Source organism: Dama dama, chromosome 13 (genome assembly GCF_033118175.1).
Source record: "Dama dama isolate Ldn47 chromosome 13, ASM3311817v1, whole genome shotgun sequence".
Lineage (NCBI taxonomy): Eukaryota > Metazoa > Chordata > Mammalia > Artiodactyla > Cervidae > Dama > Dama dama.
Window position 1 is genome coordinate 24,981,270 of NC_083693.1, and position 25,956 is coordinate 25,007,225.

The 25,956-nt window shown below is 42.2% G+C and overlaps 2 protein-coding genes across 7 annotated transcripts in view; one reads left to right on the plus strand and one right to left on the minus strand.

Annotated features, from left to right (window-relative positions):
• The window catches only part of AKAP13 (A-kinase anchoring protein 13), a 316,668-nt gene that overhangs the window by 13,409 nt on the left and 277,303 nt on the right, over nucleotides 1-25,956 (plus strand). The window lies entirely within an intron of this gene.
• LOC133068539 (OTU domain-containing protein 6A-like) lies at nucleotides 12,960-16,418 on the minus strand. Its single transcript, XM_061159750.1, has 2 exons — nucleotides 15,453-16,418; nucleotides 12,960-13,358 (listed from the first exon to the last, which is right to left on the minus strand). Exons 1-2 carry the CDS (start codon nucleotides 16,383-16,385, stop codon nucleotides 12,960-12,962), a joined length of 1,332 nt encoding a protein of 443 aa, XP_061015733.1. The 5' UTR covers nucleotides 16,386-16,418.

Here is a 25,956-nt window from a genome sequence, read left to right on the forward strand (position 1 = left end):
TTGATGAGAAAAGTATGGTTCAGAGCTTTGACTTTGCCCCTGTGAGGTTAATGGACTATAATTTTCATCCAGGGCTTTGTGACTATAAACATACTCTAGTTTTTATTATATATGGCATAAGTCACATTTTTTATTCATTCTGATATAATTATACCCAACACAGCCGGCTTAAAATTCCAGCTTGTTCTTGTTGTAAATAGAAATCATTGTGGTCTGCCTTTCAAGTTTTCCTAGAATTCCTAAAAGCATGCTGGGCTTCCATGTTTGTACCTTGAAAGTAGCAGAAACTTGCCTGAAGAATTGTATTTTACTTCAGATGCCGGGGCTTTGTGGATCAGCATTAATAATTAACATTTACATACTCTTTCACAACTTCAAAGTGTTTTGCAAACAGTTAATTAGTTCATGTTTAACCTATATTGGAAGTTGAAAGACCAGTTTTTTAGGTTCATTTTAGTAGTCCTGAAATGTTAAGAACATAAGCCTTCAGTAAGAAAAATGTAGGTATGAACCGTGAAACATTAAACACCTCTCGCGAGTCCCTTAGCTTTGCGCCCAGCTTAGCTCACACCAGGAGTGTTTTTTTGGGGGTGGTATGCACATCTTTTGCTTAATGCCAGGGGATGGAGTTCTGTGGACTGTAAGATACAGGGCGCAGAGATCTGGATGATTCCGTGCACTGCGGTGCAGCTTGCTGTCCTGCAGCCCCTTCGACATGAACGGTCCTACATTCCCGTGGGGTTGTGAAGTGATTGCGAAGTGATTGGCACAGCGACTCCGGCAAGTGAACACAGTCGTTACGCATGGTAATTTCTGGGAAAAATTCTTTTCCTTTTCACTCCTGGCTGAGGAGATAATAACTCTGTAACTAAATACCTTGCTAGTTTCCTCAGTTGTCACCTGATTCCTTCTCCTCCCTTCTCCACCCCCAATAAAATGGCATTTAACCTGGCAAAGTTGTGTAGCTGCAAAAAGATCGGAAAGGAAGGTGATCGTCAATTCAGCTGTTTCTGTCACCTAACTAGCTAGCTGTGTGACCTTGAGCTGGTTACTGCTCCTCTTCTGCCCTTGAATTCTTATGTTCTGTGAAATAATGTGTTAAAGTCACCTTTCATTGAGTCCTCGCGGGGTGACTGGCAGGATGCTACAAAACTTACTCTCTTGGACGTGAAATGGAACAGGTGGTATATTCACATCAGTGAAGAATCTTCAAAGTTGTAGTGACTTCGTCCTTCCTACTTCGGTTTAGGTAATTAATTGTCTTAGTATTGTTGCCAACCACCCTGCTGTACTTTAAATATCTCCCCTCCACCGCCCTTTTGCTAATACAGAACAATAAATAGAACGCTTTGGTAAATATTGTGTCTGAGTTATTTCCTTAGGACAGGACACGCAAGTCCCTTGTCACCGTTGCTTTATAGCCCTGTCAGTCAGAGGAGCCTGTTGATGAGTCTTTGTTGAGCTGATCTTGCCAGAGAAACCTGAGTCTGTGATGAAAGAAAGGAGAAGGATTCTGAGAGCTTGGCATATATACTTAATAACATTTTTATTATGGATGGGAATCTGTCCTTTTAATGGGGCTAGGTAGGAATGGCCTTGAATTTTTTACTCTGTCAAATAATGTTTTTCAAATCTTTTTTTCCACTGCCCTTTTCCTTCACTGAAAACTTACAAGTGAGATGAGTTGGCTTTTGAACCTTTTTATAACGTTAAATACCCAGGTTTAAGCTTTTCATCCTGTTTTACCTAAATTTTTGGTAACTTGGAAGGAATGTTTGTTATACAGCTGAACCTTAAATAGTAGTACTATATTGTGAACTTTGAGTAATTGAGATTGACTTAGTTAAATGTTGGAACCCACCATTTTATTTTAGAGGATGCCTGTAGGGTAACACGTTTATTAATACTTTTTTGAAAAAGGACTCTTTTTGGGCCAAGTTTTGTATAAATTGGGCGTCACCAGTGGCTCAGATGGTAAAGAAACCGCTCACAATGCCGGAGACACAGATTTGATCCCTGGGTTGGAAAGATTCCCCTGGAAAAGGTACTGACTGCCCGCTCCAGTACTTTTGCCTGGAGAATCCCATGAGCAGAGGAGCCTGGTGGGCTACAGTCCACAGGGTCTCAGAGAGGCAGACCCAACTGAGCAACTAACACTTGTATAAATTAGACAGACAAGATAGAAGTTTTGGAAACTTTAGGTAGTTATGGAAAAGACCCTGATGCTGGGAAAGATTGGGAGCAGGAGGAGAAGGGGACAGCAGAGGATGAGATGGTTGGATGACATCACCGACTCAATGGACATGGGTTTGGGTAAAGTCCGGGAGTTGGTGATGGACAGGGAGGCCTGGCGTGCTGCGGTCTGTGTGGTTGCAGAGAGTCAGACATGACTGAGCGACTGAGCTGAACTGATGGCAAGTATCATAAACTACAGGAATAAATGAATTTTTCTAAGATTCTACGCCAGCAACTAGGTGAAAAAAATGTTGTTCTTGTTTTTTAAGCATCTTGGATTGTACTGTTATTGGTGAGTTCTTTACTTTTTCTGTATTTTCTTTGCCCACCATTTCCCCTCTCCCAGTTAGTTCAATAGGATTCGTTGTCCGATTGCTCACTGACTAGGTGGGGACAAGGTAAACCCACGTGTCTGTATTTCCTCCTCAATTATAAGGCCCGGGAGGACAGACTGTATCTGCTTTGTTCATTGTTGTATTCCCAGTATGTGGCGTTGTTCATGGCACATACCAGTTAGTTACTCCTCAGGATGTATTTGGATGGAGGGTTGAGTTTGTAATACAACTATATATTAATAACGTGTTTATTATTGATATCGGGTTGGCCAAAAAGTTTGTTTGGGTTTTCCCATAAGATGGTATGAAAACTGAATGAACATTTTGGCTGACCCACTATTAATAAAATCTGTTTTTTGAGACTAAATCAACAGAATTTTTTTTTTTTAATCCCAGCATCAATTGTAGTTTGATTATGGTGAGTTAAATTAGCCTTTTGGGGGGAAGCGAAGGGCACCATGTTAAATGGAAGATTGACTTGTGGTGTGACCTAGTCTGGCAGTAGTATTTGTTCAGCTCTTCCTTGTTTTTTCTGTCTGTTGTTTTATATTTTAACCTGTTCAGCAGCTTCGTCACTGTCATATTAGTGTGGCTCGCACATGGGTGTAGGTGTGGCTTGCCTGCCTAATTTTTTAAAAATGTGTTTTAAAACCATATTCAAAATAGAACAGTAGAATTGATCCCTGCAGGCCCATTACTCAGATTCTGGAGAATTAGTGAGATTTTGCCATTCTCTGCCACATCCCTTTTTAAATCACAGTCATATTGTGATATAATCTGTATAGAATAAAACTTAATATGTTTACTCCAGTTGTTTTGAAAGTTCCTATCAGACTTATTTTCTTAACAGTGAATTTTACATGGGACTTTCACTCCAGTGTTTAATGCTTGTAAACCATGAAATGTCTCTTAAGTCATGGCGTGGTATGTTTCCAGGATACGGAACAGACAACTTTAACTCAAAGCTAGTGAGTGCTGAGTAGGATTTTTTTTTTTTTTCCTTTCAATAGAATCGTTTCAGGAATAGGATCATAAACCTTCTATTAAGCACTTTTGTTTGCAATCTGAGGTTTCTGTGAAATTAGACATGGAAAATTAAACAGAGCTGCACAAGTTACTGATCTTGGCAGTTTTTGAGTTCTCCCTTAGGTTAGGCTCCCCCCACCCCTTCTTTGGATGACTGTTTCTCAGATATTAGTACAAGAATGTTATGATCTATACGAAATTATTGTTGGATTCATGTTAGTAGTTTTTCACCACCCCCCATAGAATTTAATGGTTCTTTTTTTCTTTTGAGAATCTATTTTTTCTTCCTAAAATGCATTCCTATTTATTTTGATTTTTTTGTGAAGGAAATACTTTTCAGGTAATTGAATATCTTCATAAATTTAGTACTTCCTTAAGAGTTCATTTGGCAGTGTACGTAAAGGTAGTGTTGATTTTAGAATTGCTTCCTAATTCAGATTGTCATCTTAGAAGCTTTCATTTGAAGCCCAAGAACAGTTGATTCACTGTTTTTCATGGCCCTTATTTGTATATATTCTGTCCTTAAGCTCAAGAATTCTCTGAAATACCACCCGGCTGCCTCCACCTCCTATTTCCCCCACTCCCCCCACCCCCAGGCGCTGTTTGGGTTGCTTTGGTAAAAGCGCTTGTGGCTGTCTAAAGATTTACAACTTTAATAGTTGCCTCTCTAGGATATGTGCCTGTAAACGGAGAATTTTCTTTCCTGAGTCTGAATAAAAGTAATGATTTACCTGTGAGATACCTCAGGACCCAAACAACCAAAGGAAACTCGGAGGAAAAATTAGATCTGTCCTGTCCCTTCAGTCTTGATGCCTGTGGAAATCTACAGGGACCTGTTGGCGGAAGACAACAGGTATCATTTAGTGGGAGCCTAGACCAAACTGGGTATCTTACGTTGATCAGTTCTCAACTCTGCAGGGCGTTTGTATGATTTTGCCAGAGGAGATTGAGGTCCAAGGAGGGTGATAAATTAATTAATTGTATTAATAGGCATACTTAATCAGCAGACATTTAGGGTAACTTCCTAGGTGCTGGGGGTCCAGGGATGATCAAAAATAAAGACACCATTCCTGTTCTTAAAGTGCTCTTGGTTTTGTTTCTTAGTTAATGTGTGATGGCAACAATAACAGTGACAACTGCTGTGATGTATTACTGCTCCCCCTGTGCCAAGCTTAGTCCTCTGTGTTCTGTAAGCCTTATTTCATTTTAATCCCCACAGCTCTAAGAGGTGGGGTCAGCCACACACAGTTAACGGATGAGGGGACTTGAGGCTCAGAGGGGCTGGAGAACTTGCTTAGGGTCTCACAGCATGTGGCAGAATTAGGACTTGAATGCTGCTCTTCATGCATCAAGAACATTGCTACCAGGGGTTGAAGTAAGTAATTATGTGAAAGGAACATCCACTGTGAGCTCTGATTTTGGCAGAACTTTGTGTAACTTTGACTTTGCCAGTAGATTTATTTTTAAAGTTCAGTTTCTGCTATATAATCTCTTATTCTAGAAGTCATCAGAGTTTTCATGATTCATGAGAGAGATTTTTTGTTTTATTTTTACTAACAGCAGTAATGTACAGTCCCTGCAGAAATTCAGGAATTACCCATAAACAAAAAAGTACACATAAGAATAAATGACACTGCCTGGAAAATATTTTGGGTACACTGGTGTTTTTCTTCCCAAACTAAATTTGTAGAAGGTGTGTGTGCATTTATGTATACCATATGTGATTGCATTTTGTATGCTCTTATGTATAAATAGATTATAAAGTATATTTCACGACTATGCTTTTACACAACGTCAAGTGAAGGTAATGGCTATATCGTATTTCATTGTATGGATTTAGATTTAGCCTCAGATCACTCATTACCTTTTTAATTTTTTTTTTTTTTTTTTTTCCATTTTTTGACCATGCCACACAACTTGTGGAATCTTAATTCCCTGATCTGGAACTGAACCCATGTCTTTGGCAGTGAAAGCCTGAAGCCCTAACCAATGGATCACGAGGCAGTGCCCTCATTACTTTCTTAGGAGTGGTGTTTCTTTTCTTTCCCCTCTGACCCTCCCTTTCCCCTTTATCCTGTTGTAAACACTGCTGTGATGAACAGCTATGTACATAATCTTTGTATTCTTATTTACTTATTTCTCACAGAAATGGAATTGCAAGGGCAAAGACTGTATGTTTCAACAGCTTTTAATAAATATTGATGTCTACAGAAAGCTTATCATCATTTACACTCCCACTGGCAGAATACGAGTGCCTGTTTATCATTTATTTCTCCATCTTTTTTTTTTTTTTTGCCTGCACTGTGTGACTTGCAGGATCTTAGTTTTCCCAAGTAAGGATTGAACCCAGAGATTGAAAGCTTGGAATTCTAACTACTAGGCCACCAGAGAACAAACTCTCCATAATCTTAAAGTTGTTGTTTTTTTAACTCAACATTTAAAAGGAAGTTTTAAATGCCATAGTAAAATTACTAGTAGAATTACTGAACTACTGGCAACCAATTATAAGTAAAAGAACTCTGTATTTCTGAAAGAATAGAAAGAAGCTCATGAAACATATTCCCTACTGTCTTAAGCACTGAGAGTTAATCTAAAATTGGTTCTCAGTATTAAAGTTCCCATAAGGGAACTTTCAGATAAGGTCTCTGATGGTCATGTTCTTTGGCACCTTAATTGGCGGTCCTAATTAACTTCAGGAATGAGTTGCAGGAGTGTTTGAGATAAGATTTATTTATAGAGATGATACAGAGTTAGGTAACCTTCTACACAGTACACAGAGAAGAAGGGGGTGACAGGATGAGATGGTTGGGTGGCATCATTGACTCAGTGGCCATGAGTTTGAGCAAACTCTGGGAGATAGTGAAGGACAGGGAAGCTTTGTTGTTGAGTCACTCAGCCGTGTCCAACTGTTTGCAATGCCAGGCTACTCTGTCCTTCGCCATCTCCCGGAGTTTGCTCAGACTCATGGTGTGCGGCAGTCCTTGGAGCTAGAGAGTCTGACATGTCTGAGCGACGGAACAGCTACACAGAGTGATCCATGAGAGAGGATCCGTGGCCATTCTGTTGCACATCCAAATGCATATAAAAAGCTTTAACAATCAATATTGTATCTAATAATGAACATGCAGAATTCACATACGTGCCCAAAATCACAGTCATGTGCTGACATTGTGGTTTAAGCAGGAAAATAAAAATCAAATTAAACATTGGTCCATGCCCTTGACTTATTAATATGGCCACACAGTTTTCTGTGAGACAGATGAGTTCCCTGGTCTCAACTGTGATAGCAGTGATTTTTAATTAGGTAACGTTTGTCAGAATTTTCTGTACTATAGGTAGGAAGAATCAGTTGCATAGCAAATTATAAGTCAGGTAGGTTGTATAAGTTGGTCTCCAGACACTGTTGATACACCAAAGTATGTCAGTTGTGTTGGGCATTCTTAGCAGTATTATGTGGCTGATCTTTAGCCTAGTCCTGGTTATAGAGAAAGATTTGCTGGTTGACTTAGTAGATAAATCATTCCTAGAAGAGTTGATTTATGAGAGCTCTATAACAGTGTTGCCTGGAACCTGTAGATTGTTACTCAGTTGAGGGAGAACAACTGTGATCTTCTTGGAAACACCCAGTTTTTTTATGTAGCATACCTGATTCTTGAACTGTTCAGATCTCATCAATGTGTCTGGGTGTTGATTTGGTTTCATAGGAACCCTCTTAAGTGGAGTTTTGAGGACATCGTCTCCGCTGACCTGAATTTTCAGAGGGCTACTGCTTTGGAAAATCTTGCGAGGTCAGAAGAGTTTTCACCTTCTCCTTCTTTTCCCTGTTACAATCACATTGCTTGGACTTGAATCTTAAAAAGTCTACCATCCTGCATTCACTGTTTTCTCCCCCTTGGCAACTTGAGTCGTTTTAATCCTAGCTTTTTCTTGATACACTGCCCTTTGGGAGATGAAAAGGGGAGTAACAACATTGAGCAGATCAGGCGAGGACTAGGATCTCAGCCTGTAACATTTCAGAGGATTTGCCCCTTGAGTCTGGGTTACTTTTTCTTTCTTGGCCTATGGTTTGGGGCGCTAACCTCAAGGGCCTGGTAATACAGCGGTGCTAGGAGTTACATGTTTCATTGCAGTTGTTTTGGGACACATGGCAAGATTACTGGGGAACAAAGTAATAAGAGAATAGACATGATATAAATAAACTTATTTACCAAACAGAAACAAACTCAGACTTAGAGAACACGCTTATGGTTGCCGGGAGGAAGGAAGGGATAGTTAGGGAGTTTGGGGTAGACACGTACACACTGCTCGGTTTAAAGTGGATAACCAGCAGCGACCTGCTGTCCAGCACGGGGAACTCAATGTTATGCGGCAGCCTGGATGGCAGGGGAGTTTGGGGGAAGAATGCATGCATGTATGTGTATGGCTGAGTCCCATTGCTGGCCGCTTGAAACTGTTACAACATTGTTGATCGGCTATACTCCAATACAAAATAAATACAATTTTAAGATTAAAAAAAGGATTAGCAGAATGTAATGTGAGAGTAATAGAGTAATATAAAATTAGTAAGAGAGTAAGGATGTCAGATATAAAATTTGAGACTCAAAGCTCTTGGACTGTGATATAGGTAAAGGTAGATTTTGATGCAGAGTGTTCTGTAGCTGAGAAAAACTTGACTGTTAGTGGACAGACAGTAGATGCGGATTCAGTAGATTTGGGTTCTAGGCTTAGTTTTTTACTGACAACCTGGGGAAGTCACTTAGACACACCCTTCCCATCCCCAATTTCTGCCGTTAAAAGTGAAGTGCATCCATTTTTGTTTTTTAGTTTATTTTCTTTTTTCGAAAGGTATTCTCAATCCCTCTGGATTCCTTAGCGTTACATCAGGGATCCAAGTAGGGTTGGGGCAGCCATGAGAAAGAGTCCAAATTGTTCCCCATAGAGTACTCCACTTGAGAAAAATTTACTTTTGTGGGTTTTTTCTGATAATTCCTTTGAAGAAAGTCCCATTGCCAAAATCAGTTTGGAAACATCTAGACTGAAACATCTTGAAAATGCTTTTGGATGCTAAGATGTGGTGTTTCTGAATCCTCCTGCAGAGTCTCTGTTCTTGGTGTGACTGTCTCAGAGGTAGGGAGGTACTGGTTCCGGTTCGGTGGTGAAGTCACCGTGCAGACCACTGGATAAAAGCGTGCTCTCTGGCTCCGCTCTGATGCCCACTGTATGTGAGAGACTTCTCAACTACACAGAAATCAGAAGTGCTTTTTACCTCTGCTCACTTGGAGAATGGTAAATGGTAAAATGGTAAAGAAAACCATATTCCGTGCTTATCAAAACATTTATACTGCCTGCCACTTGTTTGAGCATCCGCCGTATAGCGTTTTGTGTAGGTTGTCTTCTTTAACCCTGGGGTGGCCCTGTGAGCAGCTGGGGTGAACTGCGCCGTCGGTGAGGACCAGCCAGCTTCACGGAGATCGTGTGGTTTGGCCAAGCTCCCGCAGTTACGGGGAGAGCTGGGGCTTGAAAGCGGGATTGCGCTTCTAAAATGCGTGCACGCGTTGTTGTTAGCATGCCTCTCCTACATTTCGGGTGGACTTGTAGCCGAAGAAATTAGAGCACCACCGTCACTCGTGGTTACTCATTAATGAAATCAGGCAATGCAAGTAATTGGCAGCTTTCATTGTTTCTGTTTTGTGTGTTTCGGCCGTGATCACTGTGTGACTTGTCGGATCTCTGCTCCCTGTCCAGGGGTTGAACCTGGTCCAGAGCAGTGACCGCTTCGAGTCATGAGCACTGGATCAGTAGGAAGCTCCCTCGCTGCTCTTAAACTGCTTTGGATTATGCCACGGACTTAATCAGAGGGCAGAAATGGTCTGATCAGACTGAATATATATGTTCCTTATCCGTTGTCTCCTTCCAAATAAGGAATAAATGAGACATTTATCAGATTAGAGCAGGATGAAATAGTCTGTATGGAAGCTTGGAAATGATTCCTGAAAGAATAATAGATGTGAAAACAGAATTCTGCAGTAGATGATGATAAATTCTCTAAAGTCACTCAAGCATTTATAGATTACATTGTTTCATAATCGTGTGAGATTCATGATATCCATAAAGCTAGGGAGATTTGGTGATAACTTTGATGCCTCGAGAACAAGTTTACTGTGACACTACCTAGTTGCAAAGAAAGTAGGCATTTTTTTTTCCCTTCAAAATGTAATAATTGACTACTGGGCATCACCAGGGTTTCTAGTTCTTCCTTACTCATGTAAAAAGATCCATCACCCAGTCTCTTTCAAGTCCACCGGTGACCAGGTGTCCTGCTGTACGCAATGAAATTGAGCAGAAATGACACATGTCGCATTTTTAAATGTGAAAGCATTTAAAAGCTGATGTGAAATCCTCTCTCTTTCCCTGCTGTTGGGATCCTACCACGTGACTAGTCCAGAGGGAATGCTGAGTTGAGAAGGACAGCCTCTCTAGAGAATTTCCTGGGACCGATGCTGATGAGCGAGAAATAAGCTTTGAGTTCCGCCGCCTCCACCTTCTGGTTGTTTGAGCACTGTAACCTAGCCTGTGCTAATGTTACTGCATGTGCGTTCCCAGTACTGATGGGTGTGGTAGGTTGCTAAGGAGAGGGTCTGACCGAGAGCAGAGCAGAGCATAGTGCGGATGTAGGGAACCTCAGTGATCTAACAGCCAAGTTGCTCTTTCAGCTGTCATCCATTGTGTGTTCGGTCAGTTTAATTCTTCCAGAAGTACAGCTTCGGTCCTGTCACTGCCCGGCTTGAAAACATTAATAGCTCCTCAGTGCCCACAGAATAAAACCTCAGTCCGGCCCACCACGTGCTTTGAGCCTGTTGAAACTAGAATAGCCATGTTGAACTAGACATGCCTTTGGCCATTCACGCGTTTGAGAAACACTTGCTGGTCACTTTGCATGCCTGTTCTGAGATCTGACTGTGGGAACACAGAGTGTTCCTTACCATCTCCGCATGTCCAGGTTTGACTTGGCTTTTGATATGAGCCTTGAAGGATATTTCCTATTGAAACCCTGCTTTATTCTTAGTAGTCGTATAGAATTTCTCTTTCTGACTTCTCAAGCCTTTCTGGCACCCCACTTTCTGTCCTGTGTTGTACATTATTATGCTGTGTCTCATTCCCTTTCCTGGGGGTTATGTCACACTTTTCCCTAGCTCCTAGCATAGGGTAGGGACTCAGTAATATTTACCGAGTGGGTGGTTGTTAGAATGTGATTGTGTTGAAAAGTCAGTTAATGATTACTTTGCTTTTGTTTGACAAGTGGTGTTATTGTTAAAGGTATTTTGCCTTCTTTGCTTGCACGTTCCGCCTTCTGGCTTCTGGGGTTAAGTAGTAGGACCTTATGTGGCAATGGCATTAAGAAAAGAAAAGCATGCCTACAGTACTGTGCCCTGGAACACAGACACACTGAGTCTTCTTTACCACTGTGTGAGGTCTGTCTTGTGTTTTCTTAAAGAGTTACCATAGCGCTGCTTAATGTGACATGTGGGATAATTCTAGGGCATAAGAATGTGTGGATCAGATGTTTTAACCAGTTCACACTTTTTTGTCTTGAATGTTTTGCTGTCTCTATTGACAATCTCCTGAAAAATCTGTACCACTGATTTAGAACTTTGAAATGGGTGGTGAAAAAGGCCCAGATCCTCCTCTGGTTTGGCTCTTAGCTAACTCTGGTGGTTTCAGTCGTGACAGTGGTATCCACAGAACAAGTGAGCTGGACAAGAATCTGTGATTCTTTTTCCGATTTTGCAGAGGACCAAGTACTTTAAATTCTGATCTGGTGTGGATGCAAAAATTGGAGACAGCATCCTGCTAGAGCTGGGACAGGATGAAGGAGCCTGTCCTTCTCCATGAAGGAGATTTATGGGTTTATTGAGTGCTTACTCTGTTCTGGATGCTGTCTGTTCACTGTCTTGTGAGGGAGTTTTTATAAAACTCTGTGTTTCAGTTAAGGAATTTGAGGCTCCAAGAAGCTCTGAGGATCCTTGTGTAGGCCACACAGCTGGTAAGAGTGGGATCCAGAACACTGGTCCAAATCAGTCTCATTCCAAAGCCAAGTCTCACTTACAAAGCCTGTTGTAAATTGCAGGCAGTTCTTGGTTTTGCTAAGAGAGTGGCCTTTGGGGCAAAATGAAGCATGGTCTGGATGTGTCTTGAAGGAAGCACTACATGTTGCATATGATAGTTTGTAGAATAATCTTAGAATACAAAGGAGAGTGACTGGATAAAATTTTTTTTTCTGAATCTTCTGTTACCCTCTGTACCCTGTTAGAGTGGAGTCATTACCTTTGTTCTTGTGCTTTACATCCTGAGATGAAAGGACTTGACTGAAGTCCCAACAGCTTTGTGTGGGCTTAAGTTTTGCTTGCTCCTCAGTAGTTTTTGCGACCTTCGGCTGCATACATAGCCTTTTCGAAATGTAGTTTTTGTGTGTAAAATGGGGTAAACATTACCTGCTATAGCATGTTGCTGGATTTCGTCTGTAGTTGCACTTGTTATTGGGGAAAAACACTTTTAGCACAAATCATGGTCCAGGATGATGGAAGGTAAGAAGGCCTACACAGAAGGCATGACTTCAGCAGTGTGCATTCCTGTTAAGAAGCAAGTTATTCGTGTCTTCCTGTTTCAGGACACAGGCGTTTTCCAGTGCCCTGATAAGCTGCTTACAACTTTGTTTCGTTGCAGAGTATTGTTAAGTACAATTAAATGTAATAATCAACATCTTAAAGCAGAGCTTAGACGCTTTGAGGGGAAAGTATATGAACATGAAACTAACTTTCTAGGGGTAAATTATCTGGGGATTCTGTTCAGCAGACATTTGAAGCATCCTGTTGTGTGCCAGGCCCTGAAAGAACCGATGGCGAGTAAGACACAGTCTCATGTCACTAAAAGCGCATCTCTAGAGGGTAAGCATCTTGCTCACAAGACAAAAATTAATGTTATGCCAGTTATAAGTAGTATTAGCACATTGAAGAAAATGAGCAGAGTGAGTGGAACCAGCCACTAGGAATGCAAAGATAATTTCTTTTTCTTGACTGCGCTGCACAGCCTGTGGAAACTTGGTTCCCCAGCCAGGGGTGGAACCCATGCCCCCTGCTTTAGAAGTCTCAAGTGTTAATTGCTGGACCACCAGGGAAGGCCCGCAGATAATTTTTGGGTGAGGTGGAAACTTGTGGGATGACAGTGATACCCAAAAAGCTCTAAGGGACACAGCTGAGGGATGGGATATTTGGGTTGGATCTTAAAGCATGAGTATAGGGGTTGGCCAGGCGTGGGTTGAGGAGAGGCGGAGTAGAATAGTGGTCCTGCCGGGACAGAGTCTGGTCAGAGAAGCACAGCCAGCCCTGTATGCTTGGGCAGCAGGTGGCGTTGTGTCGTGTGGGTGGTTAAGGTGGAATGGGTGGGGTGTCTCTGTGTCACGCTAGGAATTGAGTTTGTCCCCCTGAAGCTAAAGGGAGGAGCCTCGGTTTTTATTTTGGATCGTTCATTCGGGAGCAGTGTGGGTAGTGACGTGGGGACAGGGGCGCCGTGCCCCCAGGAGCGGGGCAGACAGTCCCCCTGGGCTGGGGCAGCGGTGTGGAGGGCCTGGGTGCTGCAGAGAGGAGACGGGCGCCGGCAGATCCGCTGGGTGTTGTCCAGGTCGCGTGGATTGAGCTTGGTGAGTAGGTGGTGGGACGCAGCGGGTGCCAGGTGTCCAGGGTGACTGGACGGTTCCAGCTCAGGCTGCGGGGTGAATGACTGTGTACCGAGCGGCCTGATTCACCCTGGCATGGTGGGTATGGAGGAGCAGTTTTCCTGGAGGAGGCGACGTTGGAGCCAGGCTGAGATTCTCTCTTTCCTTGGTTTTTGTTCTTGCTAACAGTCTTTTAGAGGTCATTTATTCTTCCGGAAAACACTGTCAGCTTACTGTGTGCCGGTAATCTTTATTTTTTAAATTAAATTAGTTTCGGTGAAATACACATTGCATGAAATCTACTATCTTAACCAGTTTTAGGTGTGCAGTTCGGTGGTGAGTGAAAGTCGTGTCCGATCCTTTGCGACCCCATGGACTATACAGTCCTTGAATTCTCTAGGCCAGAATACTGGAGTGGGTAGCCTTTTCATTCTCCAGGGGATCTTCCCAACCCAGGAATTGAACCCAGGTCTCCCACACTGCAGACGGATTCTTAATTGCATTTACAATTGTAAATTTACAATTGTTTTGCAACCATTGCCACCATCTGTTTTCTGAATTGAAAGTCTGTACCTATTAAACAATAACTGCCTGTTTTCTCCTAACCCCTCAGCCCCTACCATTCTAGTTTCTTCCTTTTAGTTCGGCTGTTCTAGATACTTTATATAAGTAGAATAATAAAAGTTTTTGTCTTTTTTGTCACTGGCTGGTTTCACTTAGCATCATGTCCTCAAAGTCCACTTGTGTCTCAGCCTATCCTTCCAAGACTGAATAGTATTTCAGTGTATGGATGTACCATGTTTTCTTTTTTATTTTAAAACTGCTTTTATTCTTTAAACACATTGCATATATTTTCTGATGTTATACATTTTATTTTAGAAATTTGATGTGTACAAACAATTCTTAAATGAATTCAAGCAATCTCACTGAAATACAAGATCTAAAGGTTATTTTTAAATGTACTGCAAATCATTTCACTTTTACTATTTTTTCGGCAAATTCAAGATAACAACATGTCTCAAATATTAACAAAAGTATATTGCTCAGTTTTTTTGCTTCATACCAGTTGCAGATATAACAATAGTCAACTACTTTAATATTTTAAAAATCTTTTAAAATACTTGTTATCTCTAAGAATTAAGGAAAATTACTGAGTTCCGATCTTTCACACTTCATACTGGTTGTAGATAGAACAAAGTAGACCAACTACTTGAATAAAGTTTTACCCTCTTATGTCTGAGAATAAAGGAAACTTACTTACTAGTTCAGATGTCACCCCTCACAGTAAGTTAAGCTACCTATCAGCTTGTTTCTTTTTACTTCACACCAATTGCAGATATAATAAAATAGATCAACTACTTGAATAAAGTCACATCCTTTCCTATCATTAATAAAGGAAATTAAATTGAGATCTTTCACATCTTAGAGCAAATCTTATCTAGATTATCAGTTTAGGTAAATCTATTTTCTATAGTTAATGCTTACATTTAACTTCCAAATTTAACAAATGATATTATTTAGAATTCAGCAAGCATCTAAACTACAATTAATTTGCAACCAAGAAAGGTTTTATGAAAAAACAAAGCAAAATACTAGAGGAGGTCTTGTCTGTAACTTGAGACATCTCCTGAGTAGCCCAGGTAAAGGGAAAAGCAACCCTTTCTAACAGTGCACAGTACATTTTTTCCCCAAAGAACTAAGCAAAAGTCATTCTCAAAACAAATCATTTTGATCACATCAGCTCCTTTAATTAATACATTCACAGGACAATGGGAAGATTCTGAGCTAAACTGATTTTCGCTCCACCCCCGCCCCCCAGGTGAAGAATGCATCAAACCAAGTTGCCATTTTTTGAACCTCAAAGTTATTTGTAACAAGACCAATTCTCACGGGGGATGGGGGGGATTGGGGAGAGAGACCCTTCAGGGCAAGAAGTGGTGAAAGTTTGACAAACTCACTCCCCTCAGGGAGGACTATACAGATCTCTTAAGAAGCAACTCAGGGAAGATGGTAGGGGATAGAAGAGCGAGGTGGGTAGGTAGCGGGTGGAGGGCAGAGAGAAGAGGGGTGAGCTCTGAGTAAAATGAAGGAAAAAAACAACAAGAAACCCGAAGGAAAAAGGAAAACAGTCTACTGAGGGAGACGTGGTAGCGTTGGCTCCGGCTCCGGTGGCAGCCGCCACAGCGGCGACAAAGGCCGGCCTGGAAGAGGCGGGGGGTTGCGCCCCCGGTGGCGCCGGCCTCCTGCGGCTTCACGGACTTGGAGTGCTCCCCGAAGTTGCAGGCGGAGCGCACGCAGACCAGGATTAGCGGCTGCCTGGTATACTCCCCTCCCGTGACGATGGCTGGCGAGTCGGCCTGGCTCACTTCGACGGGGGTCTGCAGGATGTGTGACAGGGCCCTCAGCCCCCGTTGGCCTCCCCACGATGCACTGCACACGATGTCGTCACAGTAGCTAAAGAAGCGGTCGCGGCTGTCGGCGTCACCGGTTTCGGGGTCGCTGGAGAAAGGCAAGAAATCATCGACGTGCTTCCGCATGTACTCGGCAGTGCGGTTCCGCAGGCTCTCCACGGTTACGGAGAACACCAGCTGGTCTTGGATGGCACGATACATGCAGTGGCTGTCAGTCGGCGTATCCTTCATCTCCAGATGCTTGGCCTCCAGGATGGCGCCGAGCTTCTCTTCCTCGTCTTGGCGGAAGCTGGCCAGATACTCCATGTTAACCTCCGCAATCCTCTCCTGGCGTGTTCTCTCGAGGGCAGCCCTTCTTTCGCGCTTTCTCTGTGCCCTGAGGAGGTGCGGAGGCTGGTTCTCAAGATCCATCTTGGCTAGATCTTCAGTGACAGAATCAAGGTTGCTGATACCAGGGAAATCCTCTTGGAACTTCTCCAGCTCCTGCTGGTGCTTCTGCTCCATCTCGGCCTCAAGGCGGGCCACGTCGAGATGCAACTGCTTTCTTTTCTTCTTGTCGCTCTTGGGGACCGAACTCCTCATGAGCTGAATGCGGGCCTGTAGCCCTTTCTTCTCGCGGTGGTGGCGTCGTAACATCCGCTGTTTTTCACTCCGTGAATCTTCCATGATCTTTAATGGCAGACGAGAAGTTTGGTGGCAGCTTAAGTACTACTACCGTTTACGTCAACAGTCCAGCCGCCAGCCTAGCTAGAGCTCTTCAACTTCCCCTGGCCACTGCGTTCTCCCGTGTTTTCTTTATTCATTTATCCACCAACAGACACTTGAGTTGCTTCTGCCCGTTAGCTGTTGTGAATAATACTGCTGTGGACGTGGGCATGCAAATATCTCTTGAAGTTCCTGTTTTCAGTTCTTGGAGTGTGTACACCTATAAGTGGAATTGCTGGATTATATGTAGTTCTATTTCTAATTTTTTCAGGAACCGCCATACTTTTTTCCCATGGTGGTCAACACTGTCTCACATTCCCATCAGCAGTGCACAAGAATTCCAATTTCTCCATGTCCTCTTGTTTTCTTTTTTCCCCTCAACAGTAGTCATCCTAATGAGTGTGAGGTGGTATCTCATTGTAGTTTTGATTTACATTTCTCAAATAATTAGTAATATCCAGCATCTTTTCATGTGTTTATTGGCCATTTGTTTGTCTTCCTTGGAGAAATATTCGAAGTTCTCCGCCCATTTTTAAAAATTGGGTTCTTTCAATTTTTGTTATTGAGTTGAAGGAGTTCTTTATATATGCTGTACATTAACCCCTTATTGACTGCAGCCATGAAATGAAAAGACGCTTGCTCCTTGGAGGAAAAGCTGTGACCAACCTAGATAGCATGTTAAAAAGCAGAGACATTACTTTGCCAACAAAGGTCCGTCTAGTCAAAGCTATGTTTTTTCCAGTAGTGATGTATGAATGTGAGAATTGGACTGTAAAGAAAGCTGAGGGCCAAAGAATTGATTCTTTTGAACTGTGGTGTTGAACAAGACTCTTAAGAGTCCCTTGGACTGCAAGGAGATCCAACCAGTCAATCCTAAAGGAAATCAGTCCTGAATATTCATTGGAAGGACTGATGCCGAAGCTGAAACTCCAAAATTTTGGTCACCTGATGTGAAGAACCAACTCCTTGGAGAAGACCTTGATGTTGGGAAAGATTGAAGGTGGGAGGAGAAGGGGATGACAGAGGATGGAATGGTTGGATGGCATCACCAACTCGATGGACATGAGTTTGAGTAAACTCCGGGAGTTGGTGATGGACAGGAAAGCCTGGCATACTGCAGTCCCTGGGGTCACAAAGAGTCGTACGTGACTGAGCGACTGAACTGAAACCCCTTATTGAATATATGACTTATTTATAAATGTTTTCTTCCAGTCTGTTCTTGTGTTTGTGGCCTTTGATGCAGCTAGTATTCTTTTGGCTTTAGTCACTCGGTTGTGTCCAACTGTTTGTGACCCCATGGACTGTAGCCCACCAGGCTCCTTTGTCCATGGGATTCTCCAGGCAAGAATACTGGAGTGGGTTGCCATTTCCTCCTCCAGAGGAATCTTCCCAACCCAGGGATCCAACCCACATCTCCTGCGTCACCTGGATTGCTGGCAGATTCTTCACTGCTGAGCCACTGGGGAAGCCCGGCATTGCAGGAGCCGCATTGGATGTGAGACTGCTGCTGAGCTTGCCTGAGCCAAGGTGGGGGCGCTCAGGTGAGCTTGAGTAGCCATGGTAACTGAACAGTTGTGTGCTCCGAGTGAAAAATGATGCCGGTTTTACTTAACGTTCTCCATGAAGCAGGAAATTTTCATTTTTATCAAATCTCGGCCTTTATAGTACCCTTCTCTCCCTGCCCCCGCCAATACTGCATGACGTGCGGGATCCTAGCTCTCTGGCCAGGGATCAGACTTGTGCCCTCAGCAGTGGAAGCTTGGAGTCCCAACCACTGGGCCACCAGGGAAGTCCAAATGGTACCCCATAGGTAAAGGATTCATTCAAAGTGAAAGATCAGTGACTTTAATAGAGGACTTACCACTAACTTACGAGGAACTACCTACCATTGTCAAGTTTTAATATAATATCAAAAGAAAGAAAATACTCGCAATTATTTGAAAAGGCTAAAAAACTTTTTCCATCTGTGGATCTGAAGCTGAATTGTTTTTCATATACCTCAGTCAGAACTTCATGTGTTACATAGTTTGAATGCAGAAGCAGACACGGGAATCTAATAGTTGTCTTCTCTTAAGCCAGATGTTAAAGAGATTTAAAATACATGCAAAAATATAAAACAAGCCACTTTTTCATTAAACTTATGTTTTGGGGAAATATAGTTATTTTTCATAAAAATGGGTTATTTTAATATCTTATAATTTCATTCTATATAGTGAGTTTATATTCCATGTAAAGTTTGAAACCACTGATTGTAGGTTACAGATTGGAATTAGCTTCTTAGGGAAAACTTTAGATTCCGGCATATCTGAAAATCTGTATAGGAACAACACGCAAGAAAAGAGAAATAACGAGTTTCTGTTTGTATTGTGCAGTTACTGGGCATTTAACATGTGTCTGGCCCTGCGCCAAAGTACCTATATTAATTACTTCCTCTAATCTTTATCTTGCAGTGCATATATTTTCCCAGTTTTACAAATCAGGAAGCAGAGGCACAGAAAGACAGAGAGGTTAAGTCATTGGCTCACACTTACTCAGGAGGTTAAGTAGCAGAGCCAGGCTTTGGGGCTCGCTCAAGTCTGATTCAAAAGCCTGAGGTCGTTGCGATTCTCTATCAGGGCACAGAAAGCTGTGTGTCATGAATCAGCGCTATAAACATACTGCGGATCAGTCATTGGAATAAAAGTGCATTATCTTTTTTGGGGGGGCTGTGCCGTGGCATGCAGGATCATCTTAGTTCCCCGACCAGGGGTCAGACCTGCAGTGGAAGTTCAGCGTCTTAACCACTGGACGGCCAGGGATGTTCTGAAGAGTGCGTAATCTGGAGATGGCTCGTGGAGGGCTCCGGCTTGGTGAAAGGTCCTATCTATGGTTGGTTGTTTTGGTTTGTTTTTGAACCCAGGCCGTAGTCTGCTGCTGTTTCATGGAACCAGATCCTTAGAAGGCGAGTAGAATTTCACAGCAGACCCTGTCTGGAAGGCTGTAGGCTTTGTGTCTTTATTTGTTTTGTTTTGAAGATTGATTTATTTATTTTTGGCTGTGCTGGGTCTTTGTTGCTGCTCAAGGCCTTTCTCTAGGTGCTGCGAGGAGGGGGCTCCTCTCTGGCAGTGGCTGCCGGGCTCTAGAACGCAGGCTCGGTAGTTGTGGCTCACAGGCTCAGTTGCTCTGCAGCATGGGGGATCATCCCAGACCGGGGATCGAACCCGAGTCCCCTGCACCAGCCGGCGGATGCTTCACCACTGAGCCCCCAGGGAAGCCCGGCTTTATGTCTCATAGGTTAGTAGTCATTAGTATGTGATGTAGCTCAAGGTGGGGGAGACTTTCAGGGTGGCTGTAGTTCAGAGACCCTTGCTTGGGCTAGTTGCCGTTCTTGGCTTCACTCAGGGGTACAGGAAACTTGAGGTCATCAGAGTGTCATTTTGGATCAGAGGTTGGTTTCCCCAGTGGCAGAAGAGGAAACGGGAATGGGGTTGAAGGCGGTAAATCAAGGATAGTGCTGTGTGTCTGATCCCGGGCTCTTGGGTGTTACTTGCTGAGAGCATCAGGTGACCTTGAGACAAGCAAGTGTGAAAGCAGATTGAGAAAAGGCGAAGTCAGCCCACCCAGGGACCTCGCACAGGAGCTGCGTTGCTCCGGTTTCCACTTCAGATGGTGTGCGACCCGCCCATTTGGGATCACCTGCAGAACGCTTGTTTCTGCCTGGTAGAATGGTTTGCTGCCCGAGAGAACGTCACCCACGTTTGTACTCTGTGTCCCAGATGCTCGAGCAACTTGGGTATTCTACTATTTAGATACTTCAGAATTGTCATTGTAAATTTGTTTTGAATTAATTATAGGAACACTTTTATTTATACTACACATTATAACTCTTTATTAAAGTGTGTATATCTTATTGTGTACCTGTGTGCTCAGTCTTTCAGTCCTGTCCCACTCTTTGCACCCCGTGGACCATAACCCCTCAGGCTCCTCTGTCCGTGGGATTTCCCAGGCAAGCATACTGGGGTGGGTTGCCGTTTCCTTCTCCAGGGGATCTTCCCTACACAGGGCTCGAACCCTGCAGCTCCTGCATCGGCAGACGGATTCCCTGAACCACCAGGGAAGCCCCATATTTTTTATACTTTATTATAATTTTTAAACTCTCATTGTTTTCTTTCTTTTTAACCCCCTCCAAGGAAATGGAAATGAGTATCTGTTTTAGCCCAAAAAGCAGGGAAAGGAGGTGTAATTAGTTTTTCGTATTTTGGTCTTGACTAACTCTAGTTTTATTCCCAGGTTTCTCATTCTGTGCCTTCAAGCCAGAGTCTTAACTTTTGCTCAACACTGCTGTGGCCAGCATGTAATTGGAACTTGTCTTTTGGACTTCTGTATCATGTAAATAGGCTTTGACAGGGGGCAAATTTAAACTGTTCTGAAGATTGCCTATTCATTTCTAAAACTGTATTTTGGGGTAGAATTGAATTGCTAATTGTGTTGAAGGAGTTTTAAAATGAGGGGAAGACAAAACAAGAACTTATGAATAGTTGCACAGTTTAAAAAAAAATAGAAGAGGAAAATGAACATTGTGCTTTTTCTCTTCTGAACTGGTCAATAGCTATTTATTCCAATTAACAAAAAAGATTCCCAGACATAAGAAAAATGAGTTTTAGTGAGATGTAGCTGATTATATATAGAACGAAGATGGAAAATGTACTATAAATACAAACGATACGGCTTCAGAGTGTTCCTTTATTTAGTAATTTGGGAAGAGTTAGGGAGCTCAAGAGTTGGATAAACAAGTTAGTGGACTCCGTGTTTTGTTAACTCTTATGTCAGAATGCCTTTTCTTCATGTGGATGGGTTTCTAAGATGAATGGTTAATTTGTTCTTGGTTCTTTTCAATGACCATCTTTGAGCAGATGACAAATTGAAAAGATGTCCTAACTCTGAGACTCTTGGCATCTGTTTGAGACTTTTTCTTCATCCTTCCCGTTGTATTCGGGAAGTATATGACTGGATGAGACTTGCATGGCCTGGGAGGAGGGTTAGCTTTCTGTTTTCTAAAGTTGATTCCAGGCTTTCTGTTACGTAGGTTTGCAGCTTTTTGATGAAGGGGAAAACCTACTTGTGACAAAGGCTATATTATGTGAGCTTGCTTGGTTGAGTTCTCTGGAATTGGGATGTTTTGTGTGTTAATTTAGTTTCAGGTTTGGGGTTGTAGGGAACTTACTCTAGAAGCCTGATCATTTTTTTTCTTTGCTTAGTCTCCTGCAAAATTTCAGAGAGCAATGACTTTTTACTTATTTATTTATTTATTTTTTAAGCAATGACTTTTTAAAGTGAGATATGCATAGATGGAAGATTAGCTCCAAAAATGCGACAGGAAGTTTCTGAGAGAACTGGTGCTTTGACTCAGCTCGGAATTCGTGGATCGATACAGATTTATAAACAGAAAGATGCTGAGTCGGTATGGTAAAGGGCGATAGAAAGATTTGAACAAAGGTGGAAGCATGATAGAGCAGCTGTGTCTGCTTTGAGACGGGAAGAACGGAGTAGAGATGACCTTTGAACAACACTGATTGGAACTACATGTGGAGTTTTTTCAGTAGTAAATAGTACTACATGGTCCACAAATGTTGAACCGTGGATATCGAGGATCATATATGGTAGACTGACTATAAGTTCTGTGTGGATTTTCAGCTTAGCCCCAGGATCAGCGCCCCCAACCCATGCTTTGTTCAAGGGTCAGCTGTTGCAGTCTGAAACCTCAAGAGTGTTAAAGAAGAATGGGATGAGATTATCCTTTTATAAACTCGGTAGTTCACTAGACTGCCAGATACTTAAGAATTTCTATTCTAAACAACTATTTGTTGGGCAGTTTATATTTAGCTCTGTGATATGTGCTTGGGGAAAGAGTCACAAAAGAAATATATGTTAAAATTACCTCTAATTTTGGGGGGTACTTTGTGAGCAGCCTGATGAAGTTTGGGTTTAAGACTCACACGTGGGTAGTCAGGTACTGTGGCAGACTGGTGCCTTTTATTCCTTCTGTTAATCTCCCCTCTTCCTGCTGTTAATTCACTTTGGAAATCGTCCATCTCCTTAATGTAAAATCACACCGTATACCCCTCCCCGTGAGTACCCATGGTCACGGCCGGTAGCCACAATAATTCAAGGCCTTCAGTGGTCAGTGAGTAGGCCCAAGGTTCTTAATTTCTTCTACGGCTGACTAGTTTTCAGTGGGGAAAAGGAAATTTGAGAGCATTTGGGTAATTGGCTGTGACTTGCAAGACATGTGAAGTATCATATCACATCATGATAGATTATGGGAACTTTGGTGTTTGCTGGAATGCTGGAGGAGGTGTCAAGGTCATTCTCCAGAAAACTGACCCATCTGAGAGCCAGTGTGTCCGCTCTAGTCTGTTCTCACCAAGGCCACAGTTCCCTTGTCTCTTCCTCTTCTTCCTTCTCCGCTTAAAGGTAAATTTTAGGCATTCTGCACACAGGCTTCCTTAACATTTTACTGGAACAGGGAAGATGACCTGTCCTCTGAGGGTTGTATACTTATTAGAATTGACATTTGTTATCTGTGGTGGAGTTTGATATGTTGGCATCGTGGAGATGTGTTAGATTTCAGTATGAGATATGGGATTTTACTCACCAAACGGTCTTGCTTCCTTTCTTCCCAGAAGATTATTATTAATGGTTGAATAATAATAACCTTGAATAACTTAACTTGATTTTTGTAATAATTTTTTCTTACAAGCTTGCTAATTTACGAACAGCAGGTAACTTTTTCTTGCTTTCTGTTTTTTTCTGTTTGTTTGTTTGTTTTTTACTAAGTCCTAGAGTGGTATTAGAAATATTCACATGTTCATTCTAGGTAGGGGTGAGGTCTTTCCTCCCTCCTAAATATATACCAAGTAAGTTCTAGTAGTTTTTGGACTTTGAAATTTTAGAAACCTCATTTTGTATGGGATTTTGACTGCTTTTCTTCATCTTAAAATTGTTGTGTATGACCAAATGAATCTTTCGGATACATTTCTTTTGATAAAATTGGAACAGCATTCAAACAATAGACCTTTAGGTTAGAAAATATTATTTATGTAAAAATAAACCAGAAATCACTGAAATATGGTTTTGGCGTATTGGTCAATGTTGCTGAGTTAAGTTAATCAGTATGATTGAAGGGTATTTTTCGGACATAGAAATATTGAAATTCAGTGATAGGTCACACAGTGTTAGAGAACAGTCCTTCGTTAACCCATTGACAGACTTTTTGTGATACCTACTTGAGCGCAGTGGCCTCAGTGGCAGAATGTGTTACTGTTTTTTTTGTTTGTTTGCTCCCATTCACTGAGTCTCTACTGTGTTCTAGCCGTTATGTCCTAAGTACTCATTTATCCTCAGCCATGACCAGTGAAGAGGACATTATTGTAATTTCATACAAGGAGGAATTAAACCCAAATATTGGTCAGATGTTCAGATTGCACAAAACCAAAGGAGTTACTGGTCTTGGGAATTAAACCCAGATCTGTCTGGCTCCAACTTAGCACTGTCTGATAGAAGTACAAAGTGAGCCTCATGTAATTTAAAACTTTGTAGTAGCAAAAAACAAGTGATATTAATTTTAGTATTTAACTCAAAATGTTACAAAAATACTATTTCTTTCTTTTTTTTTTAAAATTTATTTATTTGGCTGTGTAGGGTCTTGCTTGCAGCACATGGGCTCTTTTGTTGCTCCTCATAGTACATGGACTTCCTTGCCCTGGGGCATGTAGGATCTTACTTCCCCAACCAGGGATTGAACCCACATCCTCTGCATTGCAAGGCAGATTCTTAACCACTGGGCCACCAGGGAAGTCCCAAAAATACTATTTCAACATATAATTAATGTGGAAATTGAGATATTGTACTTTTTTTTTTGGCACTAAGTCTGGAAGCCAGTGTGTATTTGACACATACAGCAGATCTCAGTTTGGACTGCCCCCCCCCCCCCCTTTTTTTTTTTAACGGGACCATTTTTAAAGTCTTTATTAAATTTGTTACAATATTGCCTCTGTTTCAGTGTTTTGGTCCTTGGCCCTGAGGCAAGTGGCATCTTAGCTCTCAGACCCAGGGATCAAGGCTGCACCCCCTGCACGAAAGGTGCGGTCTTAACCCCTGGACCACCAGGAAAGACTGCCTGCCTCTGGCTGGTGGCTCCTGGCCTGGATGGTGCAGTCCTCGTGCCTGTGATGTTGCCGAGGTTCTAGTTCAGTGTCACCCCCAGTTGTGCCTGGTTTTGATTTCAGCTTAGAGCTACAGTCGTAGCATTGCCTACTCAAGCAGTATGCCTGGAGGTTTTAAGGAATTCAGTCACATACTTGTCCTTAATAATAAAGACCACAAGTGGCTAAGAACCCTTTTAACCACAAAAGGGGAACAGCTGAAATAGTGTACATGGGTTTAAGGTAGATAATTAAATTCAGCAGTCTACTTTCAGTGTCTACGGGGTATCAGGCATTGTTACATGTTTAGAGATTAAAATGAGAAATAGACTTACTCAAGAATCTCACTCCCAGGGGTTTAATTAGAACAGTTGTTTCCAGAAAGGAAAAAAAAAATTTCCCCGTCTAATTGGTATTGATGGGAAGAGTCAAACAGTGTATCTCTGTGTATAATACTTTAAGAAAGTATTATATTGAACTGAAGGGGTTAAATTGTGAGCCCCAGAACAAGTTTAAGAAATACTGTTCTCTTTCTGATGGTCTGTGACTTGCCATTATGTTGCCACATTTCTGTTCCTGATAAATTGAACTGTGATCATGCTGATTAACGGGTGTGCGTTTTCCCCTAAGCTTTTCATACAAGTATTGTCCTGAGCGTGATTGTATGTCAGAATTGAGCTGGATATGTGGAGGGTTGTTTGGTTACCAGGAAGTAGAGGTGCCTCATCCTTTAAATGTAAAGAGTTGGTTGCATTCTGGTTTACTTGAGTTGGGAAGTAGAGTAATGTTTTTCCAAATTCACTCATTTTTCTGGTGAGGGGAAAGGGGAAATGAAGAGAAATGATCAGTTAATCATCACTTATCTGTTGTTTCAAAAAAGCAAAAGCTCTTAAAGATAATACATGTCTTTTGTCAGTGGTAAACATGCGCGTGTGTCATACTTTCTGTTGCTAAAGGCCAGTGCCCCCAGGTGAATAGGGCCTTGAGAAGGTCACTTCATTTTCTCTCTGGGGTTATAAAGTGAAGCGGATGGGAGAAAGAAGACATACTGTTTATATTGTTGTCATTTCTAGATGCCACAGAGTGTCTGACCCTCGAAACAGTGTCTTTACAGAGCAATGGTAGCGTCAGTATGCAGACTATTATCACTTCATTTTTATGATGATCTGCAGAACAGCTTGGAAAGTCTCAGTTTGGACTGCCTTTGTTGGAATCTTTAGTCCAGTCTAACCCTTCCTGCTTGAAGGAACCATTGCTCAGCTAGTCAGTTGACCATCTGCTAAGACAGAAAAGGCCAATACAAGTTGGAAGTTAACACTTAAAACTCATACTGTGACTGGGACGTGGAG

Bases quoted from the DNA above. Each gene is read 5' to 3' on its own strand.
- LOC133068539 (XM_061159750.1), bottom strand. From the start codon at position 16,385: ATGGAAGATTCACGGAGTGAAAAACAGCGGATGTTACGACGCCACCAC. The intron at 13,359-15,452 runs GTCTCCCTCAGT...TTCACCCCGCAG, and splicing joins GCCGGAGCCAACGCTACCAC to CCTGAGCTGGAACCGTCCAG.